General features: G+C 30.2%; 1 protein-coding gene and 1 pseudogene across 1 annotated transcript; both read left to right on the forward strand.

Moving 5' to 3' along the window:
- The first annotated feature begins 2,069 nt into the window (after positions 1-2,069).
- LOC113851553 lies at positions 2,070-8,518 on the forward strand (annotated as a pseudogene).
- Positions 8,519-13,543: 5,025 nt separating this feature from the next.
- On the forward strand, positions 13,544-15,227 carry LOC113851507 (salicylic acid-binding protein 2-like). Its single transcript, XM_027482009.1, has 3 exons — positions 13,544-13,969; positions 14,653-14,784; positions 14,940-15,227. Exons 1-3 carry the CDS (start codon positions 13,544-13,546, stop codon positions 15,225-15,227), a joined length of 846 nt encoding a protein of 281 aa, XP_027337810.1.
- The last annotated feature ends 3,877 nt before the right edge of the window (positions 15,228-19,104 follow it).

Genomic DNA, 19,104 nt, shown 5'->3' on the forward strand with positions numbered 1-19,104 from the left:
CAGATAAAATAACTTTCTCAGGGATACATGCATCCCATTAGTTACTGTCAGATTTCAATCTTGTTTTTTTTTTTTTTTCTTTTTTTGTGATTTCCTTTTTGGACATGTTCCTAGCTATCATGTTTAAAAAAGAAAAAAAGAAGAAGTAAAAGATCAGCCAAAATGATGACATTTTAATTGTGATTGTAATTTCCATTTAGAATGTGTTTGAAATGTAAGCTTTTTAGTTAATTAAAATTTTATTTTATTTGCTAAAAAATTGTTTAATAAAACAAAATTTATTGGTAAAGTAGTGAAATATATGATTTATTACCTGAAAGTAATTTTTTTAATTTTTTTTAGTAAAAATATTTTTTAAAAAAAGTATGAAGAACAAAATATAATATTTGTATTATCTTATTTTATTTAATAAAATATTTACAAACAAGAGTAAATTAAAAATGTCATCCCAATTTTAAATATAATAAATATTATGTCAATTTTGATTTTTTTTTTTTGTGTTATACACTTTAACATTAATGGTCTTGATTTATTTTTAAATTTAAAGATATTGAGTGAAAAGACAATAAAAAACTAATACTCTAATAAAAATATTGAACTACATTAGAAAAATATACTATTATTTAAATGTTTGTATTTTTTATATAATATTATTAACAATACTTATAAAAGTTGGTATTGATGAGAGAAGTTTTTTAAAATTTTAATTACTCAAATCTTATCTTAGATTAACAATATTACAAAAAATATATATTAAATGATTAGCTATACTCTTAAGAGTGAAATATTATAATTACTTGTTATAAAATTTTGATAAATAATTTTGTAACAAAAAGTTTAAATAATAGTGTGAAAATAATCATCAACATTATATCAAGTCCATTTAATCAATAATTTTGTCTATAGTCATAGCCTTAGGTGTCAAATGTATAGCCACATACCATTGAACACATGGATGAATTAGTAAGAAATTGTTCTAATTTAAGAAGACAAAACTGACATAGTATTAAATATACAACTACAACTGAGGTTACTTTTGATTCTATACCATTTCTTAATTTATACTTAACTTGCCCAATTGTCACGAACAGCTGGTAATAAAGTGTACAATTATTAAAATACATGTTTTAGGTCTTCTTTACCAGCTGTTTTTTAACTTCAACGTTAGTGACAGTACTATATGAACTGTCTCACAAATTTTTATAAAAAAATTCTAGCCATTTCTTTTTGGTGTACAATATATAAATAAATCAAAGCATACCTTCTAAAGTCTTATGCATCATTTTTGCATAAACAAATAGACATGCACTCAATGTGATAAATTTTAAAAGCATATACTTTGTAAGGATATTATATTTTGAGCTTCATTATATTTGCAAGTCTATAATCAATTTATTTAGTCGAAGGTAAATTCTAAAAGCATAGACTTTGTAAGGATATTATTATACTTTGAGTTTCTTTATATTTGCATGTCTAGTTAGTCAAAGGTATTTTGTTTGAATCTCACTGTGTCAAATTCTCTTGGCTTAGTGATAGTCACCAACAGCAAATAGGGACTACTTAATAACAACTTGTGGTCTTTGACTTTTGAAAAGTATGGACTTTAAAACTTTCTATAGAGTTGGAACGAAGAAGGAATAAGGAAAGTGTTTAGAAAATAAAAGAGAAGAAGAGGAAGGATAATTAATTAAAAAAATTGTTTAAATTAGACAAACTTAAAATACAGAGTTAAGAGAGTTTTAAAGTGTTTATAAAACATTTTTTTCTTATTAAAAACTCTTAAATAAAAATTGTCATTGTATAAGTCTTTATCTACCTTTTATTTATTTCAAAAATTGCTCTCAAACAAAATTTAAGAATATTGTAATTAACAACAAATTAATTCCTAGAATAGCACATTTCATTTTACAATTGACTTCTTAAAATAAATTAATGATAAGAATGTAAAAAGCCCATAAAATGATTACACGGAAAAATAACCTGTGTAGAACTGTTTATAAAGGAACAGATTGGTCCAATTCTAACAGGAACAATCATTAAGCAAATATAGAAGGCCAAAATTTAGAAAGATGTTAAAAAGGGAGGTGCATTTTGTGCAAATTCTTTTCCTATTTTTCCTTTCAATATTCAATGGCGTTAATGGTGCGCACTTTGTGCTCATTCATTGTGCCAGCCATGGTGCATGGTGCTGGTGTAAGGTGGCAACTATGTTAAAATCTGCAGGTCATAATGTTACAGCCCATGACTTGAGTGCTTCACGTATCAACCCAAAACAAGTGCAAGAGATAAAGCGGAAAAAAAAGAGATAATAGAAAAAGATGACTGAATAATACTTCAATTAATTTTCTCATAATAATTACAAGAACAAGCCTCTTATTTATACTAAGAGAGAAGGCACAGCTAGAAAATAAAGAAACAGAAAACAAACTAATTAAATAGAACAAAATTAACTAAACAGACTTAATAGAATGCAACCAACAAAACAGATTAGCTAGTTGTCACCTATTAGTAACATATTGTTAGTTTTATTCTCCAATACCCCCAACTAGAGAGTATAACACTCCTAGCTTGGAAAGAAGAAAAGAAAAGGGAGGGTCAAGTGGCTTGGAGAAGAGATCTACACGTTGCTCTCTGCTACTAATAGGTAAAAGGTGAAAGTTTAGCCTGAAGTTTCTCCTTGACCAAGTGGCAATCAATGTCTAGGTATTTGGTTCTTTCATGAAAAACAACATTAGCAACAATGTGTTTGGCTAAGGCACTATCACAATAGAGAAATGTTGGTTGAATGTAGGAAACTCCAAGATCATCCAATAGGTAAGTCAGCCATTGCAACTCACAAACAATAGTTCCTAAGGCACGATATTCAACCTCTAAAGAAGATCTGGAAATGGTAGGTTGCTTCTTGGATTTTCATGAAACTAAAGAATTGCCAAGATAGATACAATAACCTGTGATTGATTTTCGAGAGTCTAGATAAGTGCCCCAATCTGAGTCAGTAAAGCCTTTCGGTCATAATGTGGAATTGCTGGGATAAAAGATTCCTTGTCCTGGGGAACCTTTCAAATATCTAAGGACTTGAATGCAAGCCTTGTAATGCAATTCAGTTGGACTGCTCATGAACTGGCTATGCTGTTAAACAGCAAAGCTGATGTCTGGTCTGGTATTGGTAAGATAGAGTAATCTCCCAACATGTTTTCTGTATCCAGTAGCATCTGAGTAATTAAGGGAACTGTCATCATGAGCAAGTCTAGTAGTCTTGATCATCAGTGTAGGGACAGGTTTAGCTGCAAGCAAACCAAAGTCAAAAATTAGATCTAAAGTGTATTTTCTTTGAGATATAGTAAGAACTAAATGTGATCTTGCCACTTCAAGACCAAGGAAGTATTTAAGATTGTCAAAGTCCTTGATTTTAAAGGTGTTGTCAAGATCTTGTTTTATAGAAGCAATTTCTGTTGCATCATCTCCTTCCAATATAAGATCATCAACATAAACTAAAATGATGGTTAGCTTAGAATTGACTTTCTTAATAAAAAGAGAATGATCATAACCAGATTGTCTATATCCAAGGTTTAAGAGAAAAATAGAGAGTTTGGCAAACCATTGTCTACTAACTTGTTTCAAGCCATAGATAGATTTGTGTAGTTTATAAACCAATGTAGGATCTAAAACAGAAAATTCTTGAGGAGTTTCCATATAAACTTCTTCAGTTAAATCACCATATAAAAATGCATTGTTGATGTCAAGTTGGTGAAGAAACCAATTCTTAGTAGAAGCAAGAGCAAGTAAAAGTCTAACAGTAGTCAATTTAACTACAGGGGCAAAAGTGTCAAAGTAATCTAAACCTTCAGTTTAGTTGTATCCTTTGGCCACTAATCTAACCTTATATCTTTGTAGAGTCCCATCTGAATTATATTTGATTTTATAAATCCATTTGGATCCAATAATAGACTTTTCTATGGGTAAATGGGTTACAGACCAAGTTTTATTTATCTTGAGTGCATCAAGTTCATCTTGCATTGCCTTAATCCAATGAGAAAATTTAGCAGCTTGTTGATAGGTTTTAGGCTCAAATTTTGTAGTAATAGATAAAGTGAATTTTAAAAAATTAGGATTTAGAGAATGATAAAATAAAACATAAGACAATGGGTACCTTATATTCTTAGAATCACGAGTTCCCATATTTTGTAAAAGATGACAATGATAAATAGTCAGGTAAGTGGGTGCTTGTCTATGCCTAGTGGATCTTCAAAGGTCAGCATTTGGAGGAGCAGAAGAACTAAGCTCACCTTGAGTGTTTTGTGGTTCAACAGAGAGGAGCTGAGTATCCATGCTGTTAGAAACTTCACCTTCCATAGGATAATTGTTGGATAGATTAACATCACTTAAAAGGAAATCAAAAGTCTCACTTACGTAAGGATCAATCTAGTTATTAATAGGAGAAACCTTGTGAAAAGGAAATATATTTTCATAAAAGATCACATTCCTAGAAATAAGAATTTCTTTAGTGGATAAATCAAGGGCAATGTAACCTTTTGTACCAAACTTAATTCCTAGCTCTAGAATCTAATTTGTTTCTATATTGAGTAAGCATAGAAACAAAACACAAACTGCCCAAGACTTTTAGACCAAGGTAAGTAGGGAGTTTTTCATTAAGAATTTCAAAGGGAGATTTACCTTTCAGTATAGAGTAGGCAATTTATTTATGAGATGTATAGCATAAAGAACAACATATAACCAGTAAACATTAGGCAAATTAGAATGAAACAATAAAGACCTGGCCACATTTAGGACGTGCCTATGTTTCCTTTCAACCACAGCATTTTGCTGTGGTGTTTCCACACAAGATGTTTTATGTATAATCCCTTGACTATTATAAAATTCTAACATACAAAATTCAATGTTATTATCAGATCTTATAATTTTAACTTTCTTATTATACTGAGTAGATATCAAAAAAATAAAATTATGCATAAGTGTTTTGGTTTCAAATTTAGTTTTCATAAGGAAAACTCAAGTATTTCTACTAAAATCATCCACTATAGTTAGAAAATATCTATAACCATGGATGGAACTAAGAGAAAAAGGACCACAAATGTCCAAAATGTATCAAATTAAAACAGGAAGTAGATGATTCAACACTATTAAGAAACGGTAACTTGCATTGTTTTGCCAAATGGCAATAGTCACATACATGTTTGTGATCATGCTTAACATATGGAAATTGTCCTTTTATTTGGTGTAAAATAGAATCTGATGGGTGACCTAATCTATAGTGCCACAAATCAAAGGTGAAATTATTCACATTGTTGTCAATAGGAGCTCTAGTAGAATTAACTATTTTAATCCTTGAAAATTTGTGCCTTTGAAGAATATACAGATTGCATTAAAGATCAGCAGGACCAATCATCAGTTGGTTGTTATGATCCTAGATACAACAAGATAAATTCAAAAACAACTTTCCAATGAAGAGATTTAACAATTTTACTAACAGATACAATGTTGAAATTAAATTCATGGATGTATAGAACATCTTGTAAAGAAAGTTTATTAGAAAAGGTGACTGTTCCTAAAATTTGTGTTTGAGTAATAAATCCATTTGGTAATTTAATTCTTATAAGTTCAATGGTGTTATAAAAATCATAACAAGAAAGGGAGTTGGTTACATGATCAGTGGCACCAGTGTCCAATATCTAAACATCATTAGACAACTTTTGGACCTTTTAAGTAGATGAGATATTACCTGGATGTTGTTGGAGATTGACTATGGCATGTACTTCTCCATTGGCATTTGATCTTTTGAGCATCTCCATGAGTTGGTTATATTGCTCAGTTGTAATGGTACTGCTTACCTCAGGCTGTTCCTTTTCAACATTCTTATGAATACTGCTCTCAACAGTGTTAGATGTGATAGAGGAATTTGAGATATAGGAGTTTATAGTGGATGTTTGTCCTTTATTTTTGAACATGAAATTTGGAGGAAATCTATGTTTGAAATAGCAAGTCTCTACTGTGTGCTTTTCTTTGTCACAAAAGGTGCAGATTCTGAGGTTAGTTGCTAGAATTTCTTTGATTATATCTTCCTCTACCTCTCCCAAATGAGGATTCACTTCTACCTCCAAAGGATGGCTTGTTGTCTGATATACTGGCCACCAAATTGGTCTCTTGAAACAAGGTTCCTGAGACTTGCCTTTCTTGTTGCAAAACAAGAGAGAAAACTTAATTTGTTAATGTCAGGTAAAAGGTCCATCATCAATACTTGGGATCTGACAGTGTTGTAAGAATCATTGAGACCCTTAAGAAAACAGATGACATATTTTGTATCCTTGTAATTTCTCACAGTTTTCACTAGATCATAGGTGCACTTTGTAATGTAGGAACAAGCTAGAATAGGTCTGAGAATTTCTAACTCTTCCTATAGAATCTTTAAGTTCGTGTGATAGGGTGGAGATGGTTCTTTCTCCTTGTTTGATAGAGTGAATTTCTTGCAAGAGATCGGACATTCTGAAATAGTCTCCTTTTAAGAATTTATCCCTTAAATCCTTCCATAAATCTTCTGCATTGTCAATATACACAATGCTTTGCACAATCTGCAAAGAAACAGATCGAGTTATCCAAGAAATAACCATAGTGTTGCACCTTATCCAAGCATTATGCAAGAAGTCATCGCCTGGTGGTTCCTTGATTGTTCCATCTACAAATTTGTATTTGTTCTAGATTGAAGCCCTCTCTTCATTGACCTACCCTAAGCATGGTAATTTGGACCATCAAGGACAGGAGAAACAGTAAGGGTGTTGGTATTTTCACCCGGATATAGATAATAGGGGCTGCTGGGATTTTGTGACTCATCTCCTTTCTTGGTGTTGTCTTGTTTTTTAGAACCTTCTTTTTCAGCCATGTTGGATCAAAGTATGGCACAGCAAAGCTCTCCTTGTGAGTGCTCTGATACCATAAAGCGGAAAAAAAGAGATAATGGAAGAAGATGACTGAATAATACTTCAATTAATTTTCTCATAATGATTACAAAGACAAGCCTCCTATATATACTAAGAGAGGAGGCACAACTGGAAAATAAAGAAACAGAAAACAAACTAATTAAATAGAACAAAATCAACTAAATAGACTTAACAGAATGTAGCCAACAAAATAGATTAGCTAGTTGTCACCTATTAGTAACATATTGTTAGTTTTATTCTCCAATAAGAGATTCATTTAATTTCAGAATACTATGAACCTTTGATGACATTTATGGGATCTCTTCCATCGAAGGAGAAAGTGATTCTTATGGGTCATAGTGTTGGTGGGATACCAATGTCTATTGCTATAGAAAGGTTCCCTAAGAAAATTTCAGTAGTAGTTTTTGTTACTGCATCTGTAATTAGTGAAAACCTCACATACCCTGCTTTACTTCAGGAGGTACTTCTCTTTCTCTCTCAATCTCAATTTCTTTTTATAGTTGAAGCGAATTGAGTGTATTTTCAAGTAATAATTTTAGAGTGCAAACAGCTCGGTATTGCTTAAGTAATATCTCGAGTTCAAGTTCGAGTTTTTGTATATGCAAAAAATCTTTACTAGTAGACTAACCCATCACATTCAGATGTGCATCTAATTAACCTGAATAAGATCTAGATTCAGCCGAATGAGAACTTGCATTTTACTTCATCATTTTTAAGTTTTCTTCCCATTTAAAGTAGAGATTCTTTCAATTAGGGGTAATTATTAGGATGATTACAAGGGAAAGTTCATTAAAATAACTTGCTTTTCTCTTTTAGAATTTCTTTCTCTAAATTTGAGTTGTATCAAACGTTAGCTGAATGTATTATTATGCATTAAATACAAAAGAGGGATAAATTTTAGGATGTATGATTTATCATTTTGTTCTTCTTCCTTTTTCTTTGTAGTTTAAAGTTATCATTTTATTTAAGTAATACCATATCATATTACAAATTAATTTTTACTATTTTTTTATTTTTATTTTGATCAACAATTTTTATTGTGTTCCAGCAAGCTAAAAGGGTGGGCTCCTTAATGGACACACAATTTTTCTTCTTTGATGGGCCCAAAAAGCCTCTAACTGCCAGATTGGCTGGACTCAAATTTTTGCATCCACGATATACCAAATATCGCCACCTGAAGTAATTAGTTTCAAATTAATTCAATCTAATCTTTTGTACCCATTTGTGTTTTTTTGGTAACAAGTGATTTACAAAACCCATAATTAAAATGTGTAGGATTTGACCCTTGCACTGTCCCTGGTGTGAGACCTGCACCTATTTTTAATGATGTTGAACTATTATTGAAAGAAACAAAGGTTACCAACAACAAAAATGGAAGGGTACCCAAAGTTTATATCATCAGCAAAAGAGACAATTTGTGGAGAGAGGACGTACAAATGTGGATGATTGAGAGAACTGGTTCATATTCTGAGCTGAAAGTGAATAAAGATTCTGATCATATGGTCATGTTCTCAAAGCCTAAGAAGCTTAGCTCTCACCTTCTAAATATTCCACACAAATATTAATTCATTATGGTTAATAAGTAACCTTGTTTTTATGATATAATTATGATTCAAATATAAAAGTTATGTGATATTTTTGAAAAGATTTGTAACTTTTGGAATTGATTATATACCTTTAATATTTAATCTTGACTATATACAATAAAAATACAAAAATAACTTTCTCAGGGAATACATCGCTCACTAGTTACTGTAATTTTTCAATCTTTTTTTTTTTCGTATAATTTCTTTTTGGCATCTTTCTGTCAATTCTAAACATAATATAAAAGACAATTCTAAACATAATAATATAAAAGACAGTAGCAATATCACCAGTGAGACCCTCACCTTTCTTTAATGATAATGATGAACTATTGCTGAAAGAATTAAACCACTGTTACAAAGAACAGGAATGGAAGGGTATCCAAGGTCTTCATCATCAGCACAGGAGATAGTTTGATAACAAAGGATTTTCAATTATGGATGATTGAGAGAACTGGTCCATTTGCTGAGGTGAAAGAAACTAAAGGTTCAGATCACATGGTCATGTTCTCCAAGCCAGAAAAGCATACCTATCAGCTTCTTGATTTTGCAAATAAATATTAATGTCCATATGTTTCACATAAGTTTAATTTAGATTTTGTTCAGGAATAAATGAAAAAAAAACACAAAGAAAGGGGTATTTAATCTTCAATATTAGTGTGTTCACACTATATATCTTGTTCGGTGATTTAATGTGATACTAGTGATTTTACACTTGTGACATATATTTCTAACGCATTATTTGATACATATGATGTTTATTTATCTGGAACTGTAACGTTTGTACAATATGTGCTCATTGTATGCATTTTTCGTATCATACATGTCCAATAACTAAATTTTAAATGTTCTATCACTGCAAAAAAATAATTTTAATTTTTATAAATTTTAGTAATAATAAAAATAATCATTAAAAATTTTATTTGATAAAAAATTATTTATCATTGTATCTACTGTCAATAAAAATGTTATTAATCATTATAAAAAATATAATAAAATTGAATTTATTGTTATTAAAAATTTTAATTTATAATAACAAATATTAATGACAATTTAAATGGCTATTAAAATTAATTTTTAAATTAATTTTTTTATTTATTTACTAGCTTTTATTATTGTAGGTAAAAATTTGGATTCAAAAAACAGAGTGTCTACTTATTTGTTATTATAGTATAAAGTGATAACCATCAAAAAGATTTTATAACAACTAATAAGAAAGGATAATGTGAGGTTCATCTCAAAGACACAATCAATACTTATGTCATAAGACAAATTTAAATTCAAAAAAATACTCTTAAAAGAGACCTAAAGTTATTGAATAACGCACATCTTCCAATAAAGTAAATCTGAATTATACACTGTTACTTTTCTAAGCTGTAACATCTTCAATTTTGTATAAAAGTAACTAAATAAATTTTTATAATAAAATAAAAAATAAAATAATTGTTTTATTTCATGCATTTAAAAATTGAATAAAAACAAAACTTACATTCCTTTTATAAAAATTTTATAAGATTTTACAGTATTTAAACTTCCAAAGAAATACTTTCAAGACTTTAAAATAATAAATAAAATATAAATTTACGTCTTACAAATTATTTAGTTCACATTATATACATATAAGTTTAGAATATTATTAAAAATATCTCTAAATTATTTGTCACAATAAAATTCGCCAAAGCATTATAAATTCTAAAATTTGATATTATAGAAATTTTTACATAACTTGGTCAATATGAAACGTAATTAGGATAAAATATTATAATTTCTCAAATTGTCTTAGTCCCTATAAAGTAGTCTTTCTTCCAATATCATGGGATTATGATCCTAGAACGGACCAACTCTCTTTATCTCTTCACTTTCATTACCTAATATATATTAGTATGGTTGAGCATTTCCCGCCCCACTAGATCTCTTTATTTGACATAAAATTTATATGGTACAAGAAATATTGGCTAACACATTTATAACACACATCAATTAATAATAACACTCAAAGCACACAAATCATTATTAGAGCAGAACACACATCCAACATATAATTATTATTTTTTTGAGTGTGAGGCCTTTGGTGTGCTTTCTCTCTATTTTCATTAATTTTTTTGCACAATCATGGAAAGACATCCACCACCCTCATTTCCTCTAGATTTCTCAATCACTCTCATCTTTCACACTCCAAGTGTATCTCTGTGACTATCTACACTTATTCCATTTCTCTTTCTCTGTGATTGGATTGTGAGTGCACCATTATTAAATTCTTGGTTTTAAGTAGAAAGTAATTTAAATGCATGCTAGATATACCGAAATAATGTTATTTAAGAATAAATAGTTATGTTACATTTAAGAAAAGAAAAATAACTAATGAATCAAATTATCTTTACACTTCTTACTGTATTATTTTCAATATAAATTGATTTGAACTTTTAAACGCTTGCATTATCATTGGTGAGACCTTATCCTCTCCTCTCTCTAGTGACAGTGAACACTCATTAAAAAAGATAAAAATAGAATAAACTCATGTAAGTTTTCAGTAGTTTTATTTTAAAAAATGAGATATTAATTTCAAATTCATAGTAATGACTTTTGGGATGAGATATTTAATATTTTGAATTAGTTTATTATAAATATATGTATTGTGTATTTGAACATTAATTTACTATTTAAAAGAAAACAGAAAAAAAAATCTAATTCATACTGTTTTATAATGGATTAGGTTATGTTAAATTTGAAATAAAATACAAAATATTTAGATGATAAAATAAAAAAAAATCTGAAAAAGAACAATTAGATGAATTTTCTCTAAAATTTTAGCTAATTTAATCTACAAACAATTTTTGTGTTGAATGTGGAAGAATATATAAAGTGGAAGCAAACATAATTGTTGTTCTCAATGATAGAGAAATTGTTGATCAAGAACGTGCATGTATTATGTCCCTAATCGTTTTAATGCTGAATCAATCGAGTCAAATTAAAGCATTTGAGTTCATTGTCAATAATCAACAATAGTGACATTTCAGAAATTTTTCTGATGAGTGTGCAAAGAAGACAGAGCAGATCAAGCATGAAATGTTAAGACTTGCGATTAAGGGCTTTAAAATACTAAGAATATTATATTGCAGCAAATGGTGAGTTTAAATAAAGTGATGATGTTTCATAATCTCGATCATGGCTGAGTTTAAATGATAGTTTTAAAGGCTTAGATTTTTTGAACCAGAAAACTGTTATGTTAGTAGCTAAAACATTATTTGTAGAAAATAATTTTATTTGAGCAGATAATACAGTGAATTTAGAAAATAAAATATTCTATCTTTCATTTTGTTTATAAGAAATAATTACCAATTTTTTGTTAACTCTAAATATAAGAAATAAGTATTTTTTTTAGATACATTAATGGTTAAGTTTAAATATTTTTTAATAAAATATAAATTTATGATGTATAATAATTTATTATTGATCTTGATGAATTAGAAACTTTAGGATTTAGGGTACAGTGATATTTAAAAACTTTTATGTAATTCAAAATTTATTTTAAATGTTTTTTTTTTTAATTTTGAGATATGAAATAATAATTTTATACAATTTTAAAATGAAAAGAGAAATATCTTTGAAACTAGTTACCAAAATTCTCTCGGGAATAAACGAGTGATAGTAACATGTTGTGGTGACGTTAGTAGAATTAGAAGGAAAAATGGAGATGTTTTGGGAATTTGAATAAGAAAAAACAATGATATAATTTAGCATGTTTGACTTGGCAAAGGATTATTTAGAAAGTTTTCATAAATTTGACATAACGTCAGTGATGAAATTTACTTTTGAAAGGAAAATGGAAAAAAAAAAAGACTTAGATTGTATAAACTTATAAAAAATTAATAAAACTTTTTTTATATAATTCAGAAACAACTTGTATTTTTTATTTAAATTTTGAGGAATTAAATTATTTTTAATTTATAAAAATATTTTTTATATTAATTTTTCTATAAAATTTTTTCTAAAAATTTATTTAAACTGTATCAAATACAATCATGGCAAGTCAAGAAAATAAAAACAAGATTGATGATGGCTTGGTTGAAGCTTATTTGTAGACATAATATGGTTTAAGTCATGAAAAGTAAAGGCAACCAAAAATTTTGAATTTTCTTAATTGGGATTACGATTGAAGAGAATTTGATATGGCGTGTCTAAATAGGAAAGGATTGTGTAGGGAAAGATGGTAACAAGAGCAATTAACAAAAATTGATCAAATTAAGTTTTAAAATTGTGTAAAATAATGTTGTTCTAACATTATATATATATATATATATATATATATATATATATATATATATATATATTTAGTAGCAAAATTTTATACTAACAAAAATTATTAAATAAATTAAAGTGTTCAGTATTTATAAAGTTAATGATTAATATATTCACTTAAAAATTTTAAAAACTATTTTAACTAATTCTTAGAGTCTCATCATCATCAATGAGACTAATTTGAAATCTCGAAAGAATGAATCAACGAAACTAGGATATACATTTACTACTAAGTCAAGACTTTGACTATATGTTGGATGTGATTTGAAATTGGAAGGTTTTCTGACTTGACCACACCACATCACACGCTACATATTAAATGCTTTTTTGTATTTATTTCAGATCTTTGTCCACCATTAACTTGTAATTAAATATTTATTATAATATATATTTTAAGAATATTTAATATTTTAAGTTCTTGAAATATAATATTTATTATATTTTAAATTTTTAAGAGCTAATTTTTAAATCTTTACTTTTTTTATATTCTTTCAAATATTTTTATAGTAAACTTTTTCCCCCTTATATATATAAGCTACTTATGTATTTTTTAATTATTTATTTATATATTAAATTAAAACATACCCCCACAATATTCAATACAATTCAGTGAGAAAAGTCAAAGGCCATACACAAAGCAAGAAAGGTTCTCATTCTATATATATAGCAAATAACCATGAAGAAGCCAACAACTATATAGTTTAGAAGATGTCTAAATTGGGAAAACATTCTATGCTTATTCTTGTCTTAATATTTGAATGTTTGTTTATTTGCGTTAATGGTGCGCACTTTGTGCTAGTTCATGGATCGGGTCATGGTGCATGGTGTTGGTATAAGGTTGCAACTATGTTAAAACATGGTGGTCATAATGTTACAACACTGGACATGGCTGCTTCTGGAATCAATCCAAAACAAGTGCAAGAGATTCGATCAATTTCAGAATATTATGAACCTTTGATGACATTCATGAACTCTGTTCCTCCAAAGGAGAAAGTGATTTTGGTGGGTCATAGCTTTGGTGGGATACCTGTGTCTGTTGCCATGGAAAAGTTTCCTCAGAAAATTTCAATTGCTGTTTTTGTTTCTGCTGGTGTTCTTAGTGAGAACCTGACTTCCGCTACTGTTAACCAAGAGGTACTTTGCTTTTTCTTCTTGCTAAGAGATTCTTATATTTTAACATCAATTTTTTAATAGTTTTTTATAACATCGTCTATTAATTGATTGTGAAATGATTATTACTCCAAGGGATGCCCAACACCCATGATGATCCCATAACATAAGTTGGCTTAAATTAAGTTAGATCACTCAAATATGGTGATTGGAATCCCATTGATTTTTTTTTGGGGCAAACTTTGTAATTTGTTGTTTCCTAGTTGTACTTTAATTTTGTTTTTTTACTTTTTATTTTATCTTAATTTTTTATTTAATTTTAAGTTAGTCCTGTTTGCTTTAACTCAAAAATTGAAGCATGATTTCTGTGATTTTTTTTTATATTTTTATTTTATAGTCCTGTAACAAATTTGTGACAGATATTTCATAATGAATTTATCTCACTTAATAACATTTTGAAAATAATATTTATGATTATACTCATAAACTTGAGAAAGCATCTAATACACTTTAAATTGATGAATTACTAATTTTTCATTATCTATTATATATATATATATATAATATAAAATTAAAAGTGATAATTATTTTATGTATAAAAAGCATAGAATATCTTTTAATCTTCAAGGATAAATTAACTTTTAAAAAGATAATATAAAACTCTTATTGTGGTACTTGATTTTTTTTGGTGATTTATTGTGATACAGACATTTAGAAGAGCGGGTTCGTTTATGGACACAAAGTTTTTGTTCTTTGATGGGCCAAAGAAACCTCCAACTGCATTCTTATTAGGACCCAAACATGCGGCATCTAAGTTATATCAATTATCACCATCTCAGGTAACATTTTCACTTTAGTTACATTTTATCACGATCATACTTTATTTCTTTTTCTTTTTATCAACTTGATACACATGTTATAACACATCACATTGTTTAAAACAAATGATGTGTACCTTAACTAAGCCATATTCCTCCCTTGATTAAATGTGCAGGATTTGACGCTTGCATTAACATTGGTGAGGCCACACCCTTTGTTTAATAATGTTGAATTATTGTTGAGAGAAACATTCGTGACAAAGCAGAGGAATGGGAGGGTACCAAAAGTTTTCATCATGAACAAAAGTGACAAACTCGTAAAAGAGGATATTCAACGATGGGTCATTGAGAGAACAGCTCCATATGCTGAGGTGATGGAGATTAAGGGTTCGGATCACATGGTCATGCTTTCCAAACCCAAAAAGCTTAGCTCTCATCTTCTAAATATTGCCTACAAATTTTGAACTTTAGTTGCTTTTCTTCTATCAATAGCTTTGAGACTTTGCTTTCTCTTTTTCTTTTTTTGTTGTAGGCTTAATAATTTAGGATAACCTCTTTTTTGTACTTACCCGTGGAATGTAGAATGAAGAGAGATAAAAAAAAAAAAAGATATTAAAGTTTCAAGAGTACTTGATCTAATATGGAAAGATTATAATAATAGAGATTAAAGATAATAAATTTTATTTTTCTTATGCTTATCAATGTGGCAAAATACTTTTTTTTCTCTATTACATATTGCTTTTTTTTTTTTTTTGTCAAACTATTATATATTGCTATTGAACCATTTGAATTTGTGTATACAAACCTATGCATACACATGGATTTATCTTTTCAAACACAAATGAAAGGTTTTTAAGAAATTTAACTCAATTTGATGATAAAATAAAAACACTCCAAAGTGATTGAAAAGAATTTGGAACTGCAATCATATTGGTACACAATTAATAAACCCATAAAAAATGAATCTTATTCAGTTATCAAAAGAATTCAATTTGTATTTATAAAATTTATAAAATATGATAAACTCTAATGTGTTAGATATTATGTGACAAACAAATTGACATATGTCAAAAAGTAAAATAATTAATTTTACAATTAAAAGAAAATTAACAATATACTAATGTCTTAATCTCGCCTGAAGTTAGAGAGTGAATATTGATCACTCCTAACTTGGGTAAGAGCTTTTGAAAGGGAGTAGAATTTTTGTTAGAAGACCACCCGCTAAGCAGAGGTGCGGATAGGAAATAGATGAAATAACTTTGCTTGTAATTTTTCTCTCACAATATGACAATCTAACTCAATATGCTTGGTGCGCTCATAGAAGGTAGGATTACTGGCAATATATCTAACAAACTAATTATCACAATAAAGTAATGTTGGTTGAGTGAAATTGACTTTAAGATCCTGTACTAAGTATGTGAGTCATTGCAACTCACACACAGTGAATGCCAAAAGTTTGTATCCTACTTCAGATGAGGACTTATGTAACGCCCCAAATTTATAATAGTATCTTGTTTATTAATATGATTATATGGATTGCTATTTGAATGTGCAATTAATGTATATAATGATGTGAATATATGTGTGATGAAATGGATGTGTATGTGTATACGTGTATAAATATGTGTATATGAGCATGAGTGTGAATGTTGATTCTGTACTGAGGATGTTTGGTTTGTAATTGAGTTAGACTAATTGGAAACATAGGTTACTATGTACTGCAGGGGCATTCTTGCTGTAGCGAGAGAGTTCTCGTTGTAGCGAGAAGGTCCTGGGTAAATGGTGTACCTCTGTTGCGCTTTTGCTGTAGCGAGAAGGGCCTTAGAGAGAGAGTGTTTTATATGGTGCAGTCTCGTTGTAGCGAAAGGGTTTCATTGTAGTGAAATTATGCAAAAATTAGGGTGCAATTCTCTTTGATATTTTCATTGTAGTGAGAAGGGGTCTCGCTGTAGCGAGAGTGTCGCAAATCCTACAGTATTTGAGGGGTTTAAGGTTTGAAAAATTCATTTTTCACTTCTCCTATCATCCGTTCTTCGATTCTCTTGATTTCCAATCCTATTTCATCAATTAAATTGCCTCCAAAGCCATTTGGGTGCAAGATTGAAGGTTGATATCACGTTTGGGGCGTTTGGAAGTAAGTTCTATGAACTAGGGTTTATGTTTTTTGTTCTTTCTCCAATCTCCTCGGTTACTCTTAGAGTTTTCCATGTGTTTAGGAAGAAAATTCATTTGGGGAGCACTTCTATTGTTGATTTGTGTTGGGGGTCTTCAATCCAAGGTAAGGGGGACCCTACCGTATCTCTTTGTAGTTAGGATTCGTTTGTATGGTTATGTATTGGAATGTGAATGATGGAAACGTAGGAAGATGTGTGTTTTAATGAAAATGATTTGATTGTAGTGAGATTGAGATAGAAAGATTGTATGGAATATAATGTGGTTGATGTTGAATAGTATATGTGATTAAATGAATTGATTGATATAGGATTGTAATGGAAATGTTATGTGTTTAAGTGTAATACGACCGAATATGTGTGGATTTGCCATTTATGGAAGATGAATAATATGAAATGGTTGAAAGTGTGTGGAAATGACATGCTGATTGTGATTGTGTTTGAAAACGTGGGAAACTATGAATGGTTACAGCGAAACATTGGAGGTGTGGAAGATGGGGTGGTAAGAATACCTTGAGGAATAGGGTGGTGGTGACACCATCAGCGAGCGTGGGTGCACCACAGGTCACACACTCTTCTCTTGACTCGGCTTCTGACAAACACCTTTGCCAAAGGGCCCGTGACAGCACACGTTGTATCCGTGAGATGGGGGCTAACCGGCAACCATCCATGATGTGAAACTGAGTAAGTTTCTCAGGTTGGAGGCATTATGAATCTGTGATCATAGTGCCACAATGAGCGTGGCTAACATATAGTGAGCACACGTAGATGTTGTGTGTGAATTGTTTGACAGTGCAGTAAGCGCACCTGTATGTGAATTGGAGTGGAATGTTGAAAAGTGTTACTTTGTGTTTGTTTAATGCATGTTTTGAATTATGTTAGTAAATAGGTGAAACGTACGAGGTGAGTCTCTATGCTTATGTGTGATAGTGTAGAGTACTCACCTTTACATCTATTTTTCAGGTGATCAAGATCGTCAGCACTTGACTCAATGAACAGGAGGGATGAAACTACTATAGGACTTAGGAAATTATTTTTTTTAAATTGTGATGTATCTGTAGCGTCTATTTGGATGCAAATTTGTAACCCTCCCTTGTTTTGAAATACTTTATTGAAACCATATATTGGGTACCGTTGAATGAGATTTTATTTTTCCTAATTATTGCGAAATTTATTTATTTAAAAAATTAAATTAAGGTGTTACAATTTTAGTATCAGAGTAGTTCATCCAAACTGGGCTGGGGTATTGGGGTTGAAGTGTCCAAGTTGTGTGTTGGTGTGTTTTGTTTGCCTAAATTATAAATGTTGTTATTGATTTGACGTGTGAGAATGTGGTTTGTTGAATTGTTTGCTAGACTGAGGTTAGAAATGGCCGGTAAAGGTAGAGGAGCTGGTATCACCAACGACCTTCTAAAGTGAATGACCTAAGTTCTAGAGGCCTTGGTACATAACTAAGGTGCAGAGCTAACTGAATATCGAGGGTTGTCCGCCTTTACTAGGCATAACTCTTTGAAGTTTGAGGGAAAATTTGATCTGAAAGGAGCCCAAAGGTGGGTTGCAGATGTGGAGAAGATCTTCCATGCGATGGGGTGTAGGAAAGAGCACAAGGTAAATTACACCACCTACATGTTATGTGGGGAGGCAGAAGATTGGTTGAGGTTTGTCAGCCAGACTTTGCCACAAAAGGGTGGCTATATTCAATGGGAGGTGTTTAAGGCAAACTTCCTGGAAAATTACTTTCCCCGAGACTTAAAGAAGTAGAAGGCTTAAGAATTTCTTGACTTGAAGCAAGGAAATATGATGGTGAGGTAGTATGTTCCGAAGTTTCAAGAGTTGATGAAGTACAGGCCTCACTATCAGCACTAAGATGGAGAGGAGGACCTGTGTGCTCAGTTTAAGCATGGGCTGAAGCTAGAGATCCGTGTTGTTGTCAGCGTGTTCCAGCTGACTGACTTGCCTAATCTAGTGAGTAAGTGTAAAATCTTTGAAGCCAACTTGAAAGGCAAAACTGTGGACACTAGAGGAGTGGTCCGATGAGACAAGACAGGAGACCCCTTAAGTTTTTTAAAGGGCCGTATTCGAGTTCCAATCTGTCTCAGTCCAGAGGGACTTCATCTCAAGAGAGGAGTAGTGATAGCAGTTCTGGCTCAGGCTCTTTCAAAGGGCTAAT

The sequence above is a fragment of the Abrus precatorius genome, unplaced genomic scaffold (assembly GCF_003935025.1).
Source record: "Abrus precatorius isolate BTA unplaced genomic scaffold, Abrus_2018 Scaffold9, whole genome shotgun sequence".
NCBI classification, from domain to species: domain Eukaryota; kingdom Viridiplantae; phylum Streptophyta; class Magnoliopsida; order Fabales; family Fabaceae; genus Abrus; species Abrus precatorius.

Bases quoted from the DNA above. Each gene is read 5' to 3' on its own strand.
- LOC113851507 (XM_027482009.1), top strand. From the start codon at position 13,544: ATGTCTAAATTGGGAAAACATTCTATGCTTATTCTTGTCTTAATATTT. The intron at 13,970-14,652 runs GTACTTTGCTTT...ATTGTGATACAG, and splicing joins CCGCTACTGTTAACCAAGAG to ACATTTAGAAGAGCGGGTTC. The intron at 14,785-14,939 runs GTAACATTTTCA...TTAAATGTGCAG, and splicing joins ATCAATTATCACCATCTCAG to GATTTGACGCTTGCATTAAC.